Genomic DNA, 16,278 nt, shown 5'->3' on the forward strand with positions numbered 1-16,278 from the left:
GATTGATGGTCACCTGAAGCAAGTCATTGATATTATAGAAGAAAAAGGGCAGATGAGAGGACAGAACCTTATGTGACCCTAGCATTAGTTACATAGTTAGAAGATAAGGAACTATCCCCTATCACATGCAATGCGTGTGGCTAGCGGGAAAATTGGCAATACAGTTGCAGAAGTCACAGAACAGACTGAATGATGGTCTGTATTTCCAGACCAAGGAAAACTGTGACGACATCAAGTGCACCACTTGGGATTCACCAAGCCCTTCCATGGTACTTATCCACAGATGAGTGATATAGGTGAGCATATCCCCTGTTGAATAGCATTGGCAGAATATATGGGATGATGTTTATTAGTCGAATACTTTCAAAGAGGTGTAGGAATTGAGAATTGATGGTTACCTCCATTACTTATAAAGGACTGAGGTGTGTGTGAAAGAGAGAGAGAGAGAGAGAGAGAGATTGAACTGTAGTTTGATGGTAAAGATTTGTCACTCTTTTTGAGACTAGGCTGTGTGTGTGGGATAATTTCCACATCTTCCTTCTGCTATCTATATGAATGACTTCATAATCTTTTGCTATTCCTGTAATATTAAGAATGTGTAGTGTTCCTGCAATATAATTCAATAGCAAAACAATTTCCTTCTACCATATGCAGTGCTCTCTATGTAGATGACTTTTCCATCCTTTAAATTAAAGACACCAAGAAATTATATACTTGGTTTAATCCTTTATCCAAGTGCTAGCAAACAAAGTTTGCACCTGAAATATCTTTAGGACCGGGGCGACTCGTATATAGAAGCTAATGACTTCATGTCACTTGCCTTAGTTACCCCAAAGGATACTAAGGCAAGTGATCTGAAGTCATTAGCTTCTATATACGTGTTAGTGGAAACTTTGTTTGCTTACACTTGAATAAAGGATTAAACCAAATATATAATTTCTTGGTATCTTTAATTTATTGTTATTGTTATTATTTGACACCTCCAGGGAGTCCAAGACGCATCAAGGAAGGGTGCCTACTCTACAACTCTCTGTCTCCACCACTCAACTTCATCCATCCATCCACTAACCGCATCATCTACACCATCATCATCTACTGTCCACCACCACTAGTATTTTCACAGACAATCACAAACATCCATGCCCACAGTGGGATTTGAACTCACAGCCTTTTGACTGGAGAGCGGATACACTAACCACTCGGCCAACTGCCGAGTCCTAGTGTATCCACTTGGTTGTAGTATAACCAAGTGGAAAAACTTCTAAATTTCCCATCCTTTGCCACATATGCAATATAGCTTGATAAGAAAAGAACTTCCTGCTGCCTAAACAATGTCTTCTACCTGGATGCTTGCAAATGGATTTAGGTTTTTGCTGCAGAAGAACATTTGTGTGAACTTTTACTTGCAAACATGGTCTGCATCCATATCAAGAGCTAAGACTAGATAAATGGTAATCCCAGTTGCAACAGAGACAAAATTCTTGGGTATTTGATTTAAAAAAAAAAAAAATTAACATTCTCACCTAGTTGGCAGACTAGTTAGCATATCCAGCAAACAGGCTGCAAGTTTGCATCCTGCCATGGACATGGATGTATATGATTGGCTTTTGGTGGGAAATGAATTTCATTGTCCAGTGTGACACCACCACCCCTCCATTTATTGAATTGCGAAGTAGGTTTAAAAATTCTATGTTTGGTATATAGAGCAGGGTATAAAAATTAAAAACTATATATATAAAATAAAATCCTCTGCCCATCCATGGTATTAATGTACTAGAGGTCCACAAAAAGAAAAAAGATGAAAGAATGGATATAGAATGAATAAAATAGAAAAGAAAAAAAATCTTTAGCCCTCCAATAGTACTATAGGTTTATAGGTGCATTCCTTTTTTTGAGTAAGAGTTGTATAAAAAGAAATAAATAAAATCATCAGTTGTGGGATAAGTTCTAGAGAATAGCATTCTTCACACTCTGTCTACCACCTTCTGCGGTATATAGTGATGTACTATACATCACCAATTAGAATTGCAACTGGAGCATTCTAAATTATTATTATTATTATTATTATTATTCAGGCCTCCATGGAGTCAAAAGACTCATCGTGGGAGGTCCTTCTTAAGAACATAAAGTCTGTCAAGACTTATTGAGGGGAGGTCTCCCCCTAAGAAACACAAAGTCTATCATACCACTCCTTAAACTCATTGACCGTTCTCGCTCTCACCACTCCATCAGACAATGCATTCCACAGTTCAACCACCCTCCACGCAAAGAAACCACTCCTCATCCTCTTGCTCACAGTTTCCTTTCGTAACTTCCAGGAATGGCCTCTTGTCATCACTCCTTCCCGCTGTTCAACCAAGCGAAAGAACTCCCCAGTGTCAACCCTGTAACCACCTCTCAACAGTTTAAAAGTTTCAATCATATCACCTCTCCTTCTTCTATCCACCAAACTCTGCAGTCCACATTCCCTCAGCCGATCCTCATAACTATCCTTGTACAGTCCTGAAACCATCTTTGTCATCCGTCTTTGTATCCTTTCCACAGTTAATTTATCCCCTTCAAATCCTGGGGACCAAATCTGAGAACAATAGTCCAAGTGTGGTCTGATCAGAGACTTATACAACAGAATGATAACCCTCTTATCTCTGCAGGTCAGTGTCCTTCTCATAATTGCAGTAATCCTCTGTGTTACCTTCACCACCTTTGCAATATGTCCCCTAAACTTCAGGTTTCTATCAATTATCAACCCCAGATCTCTTGTCTCCCCTACTTCCTCCAGTATAACTCCTCTCATAGCGTATGCGGCATTCCCATCGATGTTTCCCAAACCTCAAGACCTTACATTTTGCTGCATTAAACTGACACCCCCATTCATTTGCCCATCTATCTAGCTTATTCAAATCCTCTTGCAGGGCTACCACATCTGCACTATTACTAATAATCCTTCCCAGCTTCACATCATCTGCAAACAACTGAATATCCCCCTTGCAGTCCACTGGCAATGTCATTGATATAAAGGTTAAACAGTATAGGTCCCATTACTGAGCCCTGTGGGATCCCACTTGTAATCATCTGCCTCCTTGAAACTGCCCCACCATACACAACTCTCTGATACCTATCGGACAGCCAATCCTGAATCCTGTTGACTAACCTGACATCCAGACCCATGTGCTGCAACTTAAATATCAGCTTATCATGTGGCACCCTGTCAAATGCTTTCGCTAAGTCTAAGAAAATTGCAGTATATGCCTTTCCCTCATCTAATGTTCTTGTAACTTTATAATAAAAGGCTACCATATTGCTAAAACAAGAATACCCTTTCACAAATCCATGTTGACTCTCACAGATAACATTACCCTCATCTGCCCAATGCTGTATACGGTCCCTCACTACTTTCTCCAAGATCTTAACAACTACTGATGACATACAAACTGGTCTATAATTAGACACTTCCAGTCTGCTACCGCCCTTATGCAATGCTACTATTTTACCTTCCTTCCTTCCATTCCCTGGGCACCTTTGCCGAAGCCAGACTTTCATTGAAAAGCCAGGTTAAAGGCACTGTCAGTTCCCTAGCACATTCTCTCAAAACTCGTGGTGAAATACCATCCAGTCCCAAAGCTTTCCTGACATCCAGAGTACTCAGTATCTGAAACACACTCTCCTTCTGTACCTCTAAACCTCGAACCAGCCCTATCCCTCTAGCATTAAAACTGACATCTCTAGAATGAAATACTCCAATAAAGTGTTCATTGAACAATTCCACTATGTCCTCTGCATCAGTCACTCTATTCCCATTTTTATCCCACAATATCATTCTTCCACAGTCAGTTCTCCTCCTACTGGCCACATAGCTAAAAAATTCCCTAGGATTTTCTTTGGATCTTAGGGCCAATCTCCTCTCATATTCCAGTTTCGCTTTCCTTACCACACTAGTCACTCTTCTGGCCTGTGTCTTATATTCTTCATGCATCATCTCTTCACCTGTCTCCTTATATCTCTTCCATAGCCTCTGTTTTGCATGTGCAATTCCTGTTTAATATTGTTTGTCATCCACTTTACTCCAAATTGTGTCCTCTTCTTCACTCATGGTATACAACTTACCATTGCTGCTAACAAATATTCTTTCACAATTTCCCATGCACTAATGATATCCCGGCCTTCCAATTCCTCCCTCCATGAAACTTCCCGAAGTTGACGTCTAAGACTATTATAATCACCTGCATTATAATTCCACATAAATTCCCGTCTCTTTGATACTCCTGCATGTCTATTCATTTTCCAAGTCAAAACCATATGGTCACTCTCTCCAACTGGTGGGAGAGATGCCAACTCTGTTATTATCAACTCTTCTAATGCTATAACCAAATCCAAAACTCTTGAACCTCTTGTTCCCTCTGTTACATGTTGCCTAAGACATTTGTCCCTCAAGAATTCTAGAAATTCCATTCCCCTATTGCTACATGCATCTTCCTCTCTCCAATTTATCCTACTGTAGTTAAAATCTCCCATAACAATCATTTTTCTTGCACTTGCCAAACTTAGCTGTCTAAAGATCTCCTGGTCCCCATCCTCTGTGCTCCTGGGTCTGTAGCAACACCCTACTAAATATCCTGTCTTGCCTACCTCTACCTCACACCATACGCTCTCAAAATCATTTGTCTCACTTCCTTCCAAAGTCTCCACTCTTAGAGGACATACAGGGTGTTCGGGATAAATTTGACAGTTTCGTAAGGAAAAAGAAAATCTTCTTTGTATCTATTAAATTTAATGAATTGACAAAAAAACATTACAGGCAGAGTTAATTACAATACTATCAACAAGATTTACTCAAAATAACCACCATTAGCATCGATCACAGCTTCAATTCTGCTTCGGAACCTCGAACAAGCTGATGCTACAGTCTCCCTGGGAAGGGCCGCAAAAACTGTTTTAATTTTATCCATTAACTGGGCTTTTGTATTACTGGAAGTGCGATTGGTGTCTTTTTCAACTGCGCCCCATGCAAAATAATCCATGGGGTTAAGGTCTGGGGAGTTTGGAGGCCAAACATTTGGACTGGTGAAGTCGTAGAAATTTTCAGACAACCATTTTTGACTTTTCCCAGAGGTGTGGCAAGGGGCCGAATCCTGCTGCCATACATACGGCCTACCATTGGCTACCCTTGTTATCCAGGGCTTGACTACAGTTAGCAACTCCACGAACAAAGCCCGAATTCCAATGCCAGGGTTCTTCAACACCTGTTCCTGCAGATTTGTGAGGAATTCTGCTGTACGAACGCAATCAGATCGTCTGCTAGGGATCTTTCTTCTTGCTACATCCTCGTAGTCACCATTGCAAGTCTAGTTCATGCCTGATTGTTTTTACTGTATTCAGGGAGCATTGGGCAGCAGTCGTAATATCCTTATTTTGATGGCGGGCACGAATCATCATGATACAAGTTATTCTCTTCCATGATTCAGGTGGGTTCCAGCTATCCATCCTTTCTGACATCTTGTATATGAATGAAGAAGGGTCCAAACTTTTAAATGAAATGAAGTGTGTGTTAATACATGTAACTTACGGAAAAATATAATTAATTATAAATATGTGAAATTTATCCCGAACACCCTGTAGGTCATCACTTATCATAAGCAGTACCCCACCACCACGCTTTCCCCTCCTATCCTGACGAAAAATGCTATATCCAGCGACTTCTATTCCTGTTATTACATCCCCTTCTGTCAACCACGTCTCAGTGATCCCAATAATTTTTGGCCAGGCTGATGCTATCTGTGCCACCAATTCCTCTCCCTTATTCCGGATACTCCTGGCATTAGTATAAAGCATATAAATGCCATTGTTTCTATACCCAGCATTATCCCTTCTAGACTCCACTGGGCTCAGTGTTACCTGACATCGTCTCCCTTCTCCCAAGTATCCATTCCCACAAGAGGCTACCCCTGCTATCATCCTCCCTGGGACACACTGACTCGTTCAGAACAGCAATTTCTCCAGATGCCTACGTCCTTCCTCATTCATATGTAAGCGGTCTCTCGCATACAATTCCTCTCTTTCCTCAAACGCACTCCAAGCATCCACATATACCAGTCCTCTCTTGTCACACATTCTTGCTATTATGCCATTTAATATCACCGCTCTTCTGCTCAGCTCATTATTATCATACCTAGGCAACACGCACACTATTTTTCCTCTCTCTGTCTTCTTCCGTACAGCCTCAAGCAAAAGTCTCATATCTCTCGCTGCCTGACTTACATTACCACTCAAGTCATTTGTTCCTACCATCACAATCATCTCATCCACCCTTTCACCTCTCATAATTGCCATAGCCACCCTTTCTATTGTTCCTCCTGGCAAACACTCCTCATGCATCCTATCTTGAACACCACGGATCATTGAGTCGCCATACATTATACTCTTACCATTCCCTCTCTCTTATTGTTTCCATTCTCTCCTCTTCTTTCATTCCCATAGGTCTCTCTCATTCCCCCTCTCCTCTACTGCTATTCTCTCTTCTAGCATTCCCATACCTCTCTCTCCCCTACTATTTCCATTCTCTTCTCTTCTAGCACTTCCATATCCCTCTCTCGTTCCGTCTCTCCTACTGTTTCCATCCTCTCGTCTTCTAGCATTCCCATCTCTCTCATTCCCTCTCTCCACTGTTTCCATTTTCTCCACTTCTAGCACTTCCATATCCCTCTCTCATTCCGTCTCTCCCACTGTTTCCATCCTCTCGTCTTCTAGCATTCTCATACCTCTCTCTCATTCCATCTCTCCTACCGTTTCCATTCTCTCCTCTTCTAGCACTTCCATATCTCTCTCTCTCTCTCATTCCTTCTCTCCTACTGTTTCCATCCTCTCGTCTGCTAGCATTCCCATACCTCTCTCTCTCCCTTACTCTGAATCGCCTTGCATTTATCTCTTCCATTCTCCTAATCTTATCTTTCATACTTCTGCTCTCATTATTCCACCTCCTCTTTCAGCTCATCTATCTTCCTCTGCAGGTCAGTCATTCTTAATCTAAATTCACTCTCCCAAACAAAACCATCTCCTAAACTTTCACAATCACTCACACCTTCCACACTATCAACTATTATTTTCTCATTCATATATATATTTTTTTCATTCTCTCCTATCACACTACTTGTCTTCCTACATTCATTCCCCGTTCCTGGAGCAACAAGGTCGGATATCGATATTTCTAATGCACTTATTTCCTCCAACTGCCTGCATTTTGTGCACATGCGCTCTCCACTCTCTTTCACAAGCCACATATCCAATTCCCGAGACGCATACATGCTGCAAGTACTGCATGCCACGAAGTCCCTTATGATATAGCTTATAATAGAGTTCTTAAATGGCAGAGGACTTGGCGACTGCAGCTGAATCCACCATCATTCCTTACTGCCGAGTAGTGTAATCTTTAATAATTATTCAATTAATAAATTCCATTAAATAAATAAGAAAAAAAAAGTACAAACAATTACAAGCAAAACAAAACATTTAAGTACACTAAATATAATTAAATAAAATGAAATATAACTAAATACGGTAATGAAAACTTAGCTTCGTATTGTCTTCCACTGTTATGCATTCGATTCCAATGGTAACCAAAATATATTATATCGCGACAGCAACTAACTTCCAAAAAACAACCACTGAAGTAGTACACTCATATTCAGAGAAACAATTTAGCACTCAAAAACGTAGAAAAACCAATTAAAAATCACTTTCTTCTGCACAGCTCAAATTCACCACCACGTGCTACGGTGACGCTATCGCCACTCCAATGTCACCTGTTCCTAGTCTTTACACTGAAGTATTCAACTAAAATACAATTCTGGGCATATAAGCTATCACTGCCACCTGCCCCTTTGGACTACATATGAAAGAATTAATATAATCTCTAGAATTATTATAGACAAATGAATGCCTCTGAACACACTACCGCATTGGCATTGCTGCATTCCATCACTGTGTGATTAGAGAAACATTCTACCTATCTCTACCCCCCCCCCCCTCTGTCTATGAGTAACACTTTCAAACACACAGGGTACAATACTCTAGCTTTTGCTCTGGAAGACAGCATAGTATTTAAACTGGATTCCACTGGAATATAGAATATAGAGTTCTGAGCTATGTGCCATAGAGCTTGCTTTACATTATACAGTATGGCACCAAAAAAAAGAAAAAAAAAGTACTGAAGTTTGACACCTCTTACAGTACATGTGATGCAATATGGCATTTGACTGCATGAATATTAATAGAAAAGCACGTGTCAAGTCTATGCCGTTACGTTTATTGTTGAGCATTATTTTCTTTCATATGGAGTTCACATGTCTGTAAGCAGTTTGTTCATTGTTTCCATAAATGTGACCCAAACAACATTGTCATCATTGCCTTAATCGAGAGGTTCCGACATACTGGGAGTGTTCTGCCGCAATACAAAGGACATTCAGGGAGACCATGAACTATTAACACAAATGAGAATCATGGGCATGTGCTGAAGCAAGTGTTACTGTCTCTGAAACGCAGTCAATGACAAATAGCAGTAAAACCTGGGATAGTGAGGTAGTCACTAGAGAGAATCCTTAAAGAGCTGGTTGGCTTTTCATATATCATTCAGGTGGGTCAATGTTTAACAACAAAGTTTGTTTAACTTACACTGCACGGTGGGAATACTGTTAATGCAAGCTGGCCGGTGTCTATTAAGATCCATCCTTCCTCCATAATGTCTGGTTCTTGGATGAAGTGCATTTCCATCTAAGCGGTCATATATTCAGATGAACCTACAGGTAACCTGGTTTCTCGATACCCGAATTGTCAAAAAGAAACCTCTTCACAGTGAGAAGATCACCGCATGGCATATTTTTGCCCTGCTTCATTGAAGAGGATGGTGTAACTGTGACCATCGAGAATGTGTTGGTTCCATTCACCCAGGATCTGCATAGGATGGGTTATGCAGAAACATTCCATTTTGTGTGCACAGGTATTCCAACAGGATGAAGTGACCTCTCACACACCGCATGGTTTCTTGATCCTATTTATCAGAACACTTCCCTGGGAAGCTCATTTCAAGGTTCACAGAATTCCCATACCCTTCATGTTCTCCTGATCTCACATCACTTGATGCCTTCGTTTGGGCATCAAGTGATGTTCTTCAAACCTTGGTGAACTAAGGGATAAAATTACATAATATGTCCAGCAGATATCCCAGCCCTTGTTCTCCAAGGGCTGAGAGAAAAACCTACCTCTCACGTCTTCGACTGCATTCATTCTCAACTTCTATGGATGCCCTGTCATCTTCTCCCCATCCTCCATAAAATGAAAAATTCCATATACTGGTATCCTATATGACCCTTTCAGAAATTTATAAGTCTTAATCATATCCCCTCTCTTTCTCCTGTTTGGTAGGGTCTGCAGTCCACAAATTCTCAATCTATCTTCATAATCTGTATTCCACAATCCTGGTATCATTCTGAAACACTGATGCCATGACCTTTCCTGCTCACGAACCAACTTTGTCTTCTTTGGTGCTGAACAACTGGCTTCTGTCCACTGTTTTGACTGCTGTTTGGATTTTGGTGTGTAATGGTGAATCCAAGTCTCATCCATAGTAATAAATCGATGCACAAAATCAGTTTTATTCTTATTAAAATGCTCCAAGCATTGTTCAGAGATTTTCATGTGAGTGCTTTTTTGATCTGCTGTGAAGAAGTGCGCCACTCATCTTGCGCATAGTTTTTTCATTTGCAATTTTTCATGCAAAATATATCCCACACATTCTTTTGAAATGCCTATAGTCTCGGCAATTTCATGCACTTTGACTCGCCGGTCATCCAATACCATATCGTGCAATTGATCAATGATTTCTGGTATTGTTACACTTTTTGAATGTCCTTCACGTGGATCATCTTCAAGACTGGTACAGTTGCGTTTAAACTTGGCAGTCCATTTCTTAATTGTCAAAAACGAAGGAGAAGAGTGCCCATAAATTTTTATGAACTTCGAATGAATTTCTTTTGGTGTTAAACCTTTTACAAATTATTTTATAACTGCACAATACTCAATTTTATCCATTTCAAGGGATACAGACAACACTTTTGCTTCAGACAGCTGTATAAAAACAAACTACTTGATAGAATGACTTGCAATTTCACATGGATGCTTATGACAGATGTACCAACTTGGAAAAAAAAATCTCTTGCCCATAGTGTCGGCATCTATGGGCGAGGCCGAGAACTTTTCAGATCACCCTCGTATAACGCAGACTGTTAATGTTGAAAAACAGACTAAGTAGTTCTAATGAACAGCTGCAACTATACAAACCAGTATGTAAAAATTGGCATCATCCATTTTTGAGAAACCACAAAAAAAAAATAGAAAAGTTTCTTGTTAATGGATTTGTGTGCATTTTGTCATTTTCATAAAACTTTTAATATTAGGAATAAGAAATTGGAATAATTAAATGTTTTGTTCTTTATATTTTAGCAAATTCCAATAAGAGTGACTACCATTTCCCAGAATGAAGGCTCTGTTCCTGGGAGTGTATCATCAGAAAATAAGTAAAGTTTATTTTGTTATTGAATAAACCCTGATCTCTAAACTTTTTTATGACTTAGCCATCAGCAGAGAAATTCATAAGTGTTGTTTTATTTGGTTGCAGCAGAAAACTTTAGTTGCAAGTTTTCTTATAGTCAACTCTCATCATGGATCATTGAGAATACCAAATATTCTCAGCCAAACACATAACATTGCTGCTATTCTAATGCCTTTCCCCTCTCTCTTCTGTGCTTGAATGGTTCTATTGCATCATTTCTGAGAGAAAAAACAGTAAAATAAAGTAAACTTGACTTGTTTACTTTATCCTGAAATTCTTTTACAAATAGTCTTGATAAATGTACTCCTACCAGTCCAAACACACACACCATTCAGTGGTTTCTTTGATTTGGGCTAAAATGTGATCTGAAGAAGTGATCTTGTCCAAATTGGATACCAAAAAATTTCCTGATCCTTATGGCATTTCTCTAAATGTTTTGCAGCCTGAAAATTAATCCATATTCATCCCTTTCTATGAAAGGCAACAAATTGCTGTTCGCTTCATCTTGCTGGTAAGGATTTCCACAGCAGTCTCTTAACAGGACACCATGCTTATATTCCCCACCATCGCATGAATGCCAATGAAAAGGATCAGGATTGATTCAATATTCTGGCCATGGAAAGGAAGAGTAGAAGCTTGTGAGGTCATCCCACTTGCCAGTTTTGTAAAGCCAAAGTGCACAATGTTGAGAGTGACTACAGTAAGGATGTTCTATGAGAGAGAGAGGAAGGAAGGAAAGTTGCACAAGAATGTAGTCTGAGTTGCCAAGAGGAGTGATTTGCTTGCATTATACCTGGAAAGAGAAATTATTTAAAAAAGATCAAGAGTACTAGAAGAGCAGAGAGGATTATCAGATATGTGGATTGAATAGACATGTGATTTGCATTAGGTCATGGCTTACAACAAATACCTCTGCATCTTTTCTGTCAGAGGAATTAGAAAAGAAGAGCAGCTGGAGTTGTGGACATTAGGAAAATGGCTTTGCTGTTTGGAGAGGTGGATTGCAAAAAGTAAAGCTTCAGCAATGAGAGCCCTTAGAGGCCAGAGTGGTTTTCAAAATTTGAAGAGCAGTAAATACAGCAGATAAATGTTACAGAATGGGGCATGGTAACCTTAAGTTAGAGGAGGTCAAAAGCAGAGGAATCATTTTTGGCATTTTTCTGTGAAAGATTACCAGATCACAGTGCCTCAAATGCCACCCTTGTGGCATTTGAGGCACCATGAGATCAGTGTATTGAGACACTGTGAGTGCAGTGTACTGATGGCAGTACATGCACTCCTGTTTCAAAAAATGAAACTTTGCATATACAAATCACTAAAACTTCCAGAATGGCAGTTAAATTCTGATCTTCTGTTGGGTTCTTATGACTGTGTTATGTCAATACTGGTAAAACTCAACCCTATCTTAGTTCTTACAATCAAAAGAATCCTCTCCTTCCAATCTCTTTTACTCAAGGTGTTATTTTACCTCTGAAAACAATTAACTATGTGCAAATAACAAACCCATTGAATACCATTCTCACATTTCATATTGATCTTCTAACAGTCTTCTAAAAATACTTTACAATAGATTGCAATCAGGCTAATTAATGACCCGTCTTTCATCAATTTAATCCCCTATGTTTCACTCAACATTAAGTTTGTCTGTACATATTTTCTTCAAATATGTCTAAATGCATTCCAAAGTGATATTTTTTTCTATCTTTTCATTCTTTCTGTTGCTGTCTTTTAGAACATTCCCCCTCCCCTCTTATATATTTCCTAAAGAGTACAGTCTGCAGATCTTTGAATCCAATGTTAACATGTTTTTTTTTCCTTTCTTCCTCTCTGCTCATCCATGTCATTATGCACTGTAGATTGAACAATCACTTAAGAAAAAAAAAGTTTAAAAATAATTCGCTACAGCAAACATTCCATTATAATTAACTGTCCTTGACTTGCTAAGAAATTTTTTATTATTATTATCATCATTTATCGATCCTCATTCCAGCATGCGTGAAACTAAATGGCAAACAATTTGTTCTTGATATACTATTTGTATAATCTATGATATATTTGTTCTTCTCTATAACCATGCAAATGTCAGGTCTAGATTTCTTGTTACCCATGGACACCAACCCATAATCTGTTAGTTAAGGATTTGGTCAGGTAAATTGTACTTCACTAGGCAATAATCAGAAGTGCACTCTTGAGCTAAATAATATTATGTTTCAGTTTGCTTGTTTCTATTCACTACTAAAAGGAGTAATTAAAACAAATTTTCTCCTCACATAATCTATATACCTAATAACAAACTATCCAAACTAACATTTTAATAAATGCTTCTGATATGTATTACAAACACCAGTTTTTAACATACATTCCCATTATGTTTTGTTTAATTTTATTTGGCATTGTGAAGTTGTCACATCAGATTATGGCAATGATGCGGGTGACCTTGATGTGCAGAAATAAAGAGGTTATGTTATGGTTCCTCTTGATCAGGCCTCATATGGATTTTATGCACAGATTTGGTCACATGATTTTCATGGTGATAAGGATGTGTTAGAAAGAGTCCAGAGAAAATTCACTAAAGCAGTAACTGATCTTTTTAATGTGGGGTACAAAGTAGATTGAGGTAATACAATTTGCAAAACTTTGTGGAGAGGAGAAGGAGAGGGGGAATGATTGGCTGGTTCGTGGATGGTTTTTAGGAATAAAATTATTTATAAGGAATAAAATTTACTTTCAGGTTATTGCATGAAAAATGTTTCATAGAATGGGAGAGGACAATAGAACAAACAGCCATTCTTGTAAACTGTATTAAAAAAGTGTGAACAAAGGAGTGAGGAGAAGGTTCTTTGCATGGAGAGTGGTTAGTAAGTGGAATACACTGCCTGAGAGTATGGTGAATGCAGACACATTGAATGAACAAAAATGAACATGGTTTTTTTTATTTATGTGTGTGAGAGTGTGTACTTCACCTCCCATGATAAATCTTTTGATTCCATGGAAGTCTTGTGCTAATGAGGATAAAATTTACTTTCATTGCCAAATATATGTTGGAATTATTAGGAAGAAGATAAGTAGCATATATAATACAAAAAGTAATTTGTATTATATACGAAGAGTACATAACTATGTACTCTTCATCATTGGACTGAAGGACTTTTTTTTTGCACTTGTTAATTCCATACATGAGAGATCAAAGAATCTGTAAGCACATCAGTGCCATGTATGAGGTGCATGTAAGGATTGAGATAGAAACTTATTTTTGTTTGAAGTGTTGCAAGTTGTAGTTCATTGGGAATACTTCATGAGGAAGATTGTTCCAGAGGACAGATGTAGATGGAATAGAAGAAGAGAAGCAGACTTGGTTACATTTGCACAGCAAAGGAATGCTGGGCAGATGCTCCTTTTGTGTTATTAGCAGATACTACAGAAAGTTGAGGAATGATGGTTGCCACTTCTGTGGAACAATGATAATTGAAGTACCTGTAGAATAGAAACAGTGCTGAAACATTGTGTTTTTCAGCACTTTCCTGTGAAAAGGTTGAAGTGAATCTGTAAGAGAGGGATCATCTATTAACCAAATAGCTCTCCTCTGAACACTGTCAAGAATTTTTAGAATTTAAAACTTCCCTTAAAATCCTTGATGCCAGAGATCTAGGATCTCACAGATGCACTGTTTCAGCATTGCGTTTATTCTACAGGTACTGCAATGGTCGTTGCTCTGCTGAACTGCCAACCATCATTCCTCCACTTTCTGTTGCACCTCTTAATACAAGAGCAATAGCTGTCAGCATCCCTTTACTGTGCAACTGCAAACACACCTCACCTGCTTCTCCTCTTTTATTCCGTCCACTTCTGTCCTCTGGAAGAGCCTTCCTCATAAAGTATTCCCAAACAACTACAACCTGCAACTATTCAAAATATTACATCAGTAAACTTGATGTTGCTTATAGGTCAGGGGACCTAAGCAACTGATGTGTTTATAGGTTCCACATACCTCTTTTGATCCAATATACCTCTCATATATGGGATCAAAAAAATTTAAAAATCATGAGCAGTATTCTAAAGATGGACACATTTAGCATTTCTACAAATATGAATTGGTTGGGTCTAAAATAGCATCTTGAACAGAAGAAAATATCTTGCTTTTTGGTTGCTGAAAAAGCTATTGATGTGATGTGCTTATGCCAGAGGGATGGGAGATAAATGTTAATCAACCAGAGACAAGATCAGATCTCTGATCTTGTCTGGTGATTTTTGTATTGCTGAAGGTAAGGGTAGGTGAGTTAAGATCTCTTTTGCAAAAGAAAAGTGGAAAAACTGCATTTTGGTTGCATTGAAGGTGACCAGATTGTTCTCACCCCATTGAAGGTTGGTGTGTGGGAGAGTGTATATTTATTTATTTTTTTTTTTGCTTTACTTTCTCCCTCACACACTCTGAGTTGTTAAAACTCATAAATTCAAAATAAAACACTGAAACTAAACTCTTAGTAAGCTCTGCGCACAGGTTAGCGTCCCAGAATATCTCATATTTAACATAACTTATTAAATGTTTTAATAAATTATTATTAAAGGTTTGGAGTATATTTCAAGGCTTCTGTTGATTCCAAGAACAATCTCTCTCTCTCTCTCTCTCTCTGACTTATAAAAGCTTCTTATAAGCACTTTTTTTCCAATTGATTCTGTGTGTAGGGTATCCAATGCATGATCTGGCACTATGGCCTGACTTGCCATAGTGCCAGATGTATTTTTTATTTTAATGAGGTGGATGTCCACGGTTCTTCCTGTCTGTCCATAGTAAGCTTGATTGCACAAACAGTATACTTCATACTCCTGGATGTCATAAAGATAATAAGAATTCCAAGAATTCTTATTATTATAAGAATTCCAAGTTCCTTTCTAATATCATTTTTAATATGATTAATGTCATCTGTTCATTCTCCTACTGTTTACTACACACTCCTGAATATAGTCTCCAGTCTTTGATCAAGTGCTTTATTTCTAATCCAGCTCCTCAAATTCTTAAGTTAAAATTTGGTTTGAATACTGTCTTGTATATAGCCAGTTTAATGTTTTAGCTAAGTTCTCTCTTATTCCATGTAAATGTATTCAAGTGGCTCCTTACCATACTAGTTTTGCTTATTTTGTTCTCTGGTCTCACATTCAAATTGCATCTCTAAAAATTACACCCTTTTAGATGAAATGTTGTTTTACTTTATTCTATAAGTTTTCATTGCAGATGTAGTTAGTGTGTTCAGTGTTTCTGCCTAATTTCATAGTCTGTCTTTTTATTTCAGATTTTCATACTAAATTTATTACAGCATTTATTCAATTTATTTAGGAATTCCTGCAGAGTTGTATTGGATTTATTTAGAAGTATAACATCATCTGCATAAAGCAAAGATCTAAGTTTAATATCTCCAATTCTAATATCAGATTGAAGGCCACTTTCTTTCTTAATGTTATTCATATTGATGATGAATAGGATTGGAGATAGTGTGCATTAAATATTTATTATTTGGTAGGATCTTACCTGTTTTAATCTTCTTATGTTCATGTGATACTTTTCTAGTTCTTCTACAGGTTTGATTTCTTGTCCATTGATATGCTGATGGTTCCTATCTTTAATTCTTCTGAAGGTGTGTTTGTTTGTTCTAGTATCTGAAAGGTCATCTAGAACAGACGCG

At 38.2% G+C, this 16,278-nt stretch overlaps 1 protein-coding gene across 4 annotated transcripts in view; it reads left to right on the top strand.

The window, feature by feature from the left end:
- Window positions 1–16,278, top strand: part of LOC150099984 (tubulin monoglutamylase TTLL4-like) — a 548,120-nt gene that overhangs the window by 506,668 nt on the left and 25,174 nt on the right. For 3 of the 4 annotated variants that reach the window (XM_090402675.1, XM_090402676.1, XM_090402677.1), the window contains exon 18: window positions 10,492–10,565. The exons of the other annotated variant lie outside the window; for it this stretch is intronic. In XM_090402675.1, the coding sequence (XP_090258801.1) occupies window positions 10,492–10,565 (74 nt within the window). The remainder of the gene's footprint in view (window positions 1–10,491; window positions 10,566–16,278) is intronic. 4 annotated transcript variants of the gene reach the window in all.

This window comes from Typopeltis vanoorti, chromosome 13, assembly GCF_054136105.1.
Source record: "Typopeltis vanoorti isolate ZY-2024b chromosome 13, IOZ_Tvanoo_1.0, whole genome shotgun sequence".
Classification (NCBI taxonomy): Eukaryota; Metazoa; Arthropoda; class Arachnida; order Uropygi; family Thelyphonidae; genus Typopeltis; species Typopeltis vanoorti.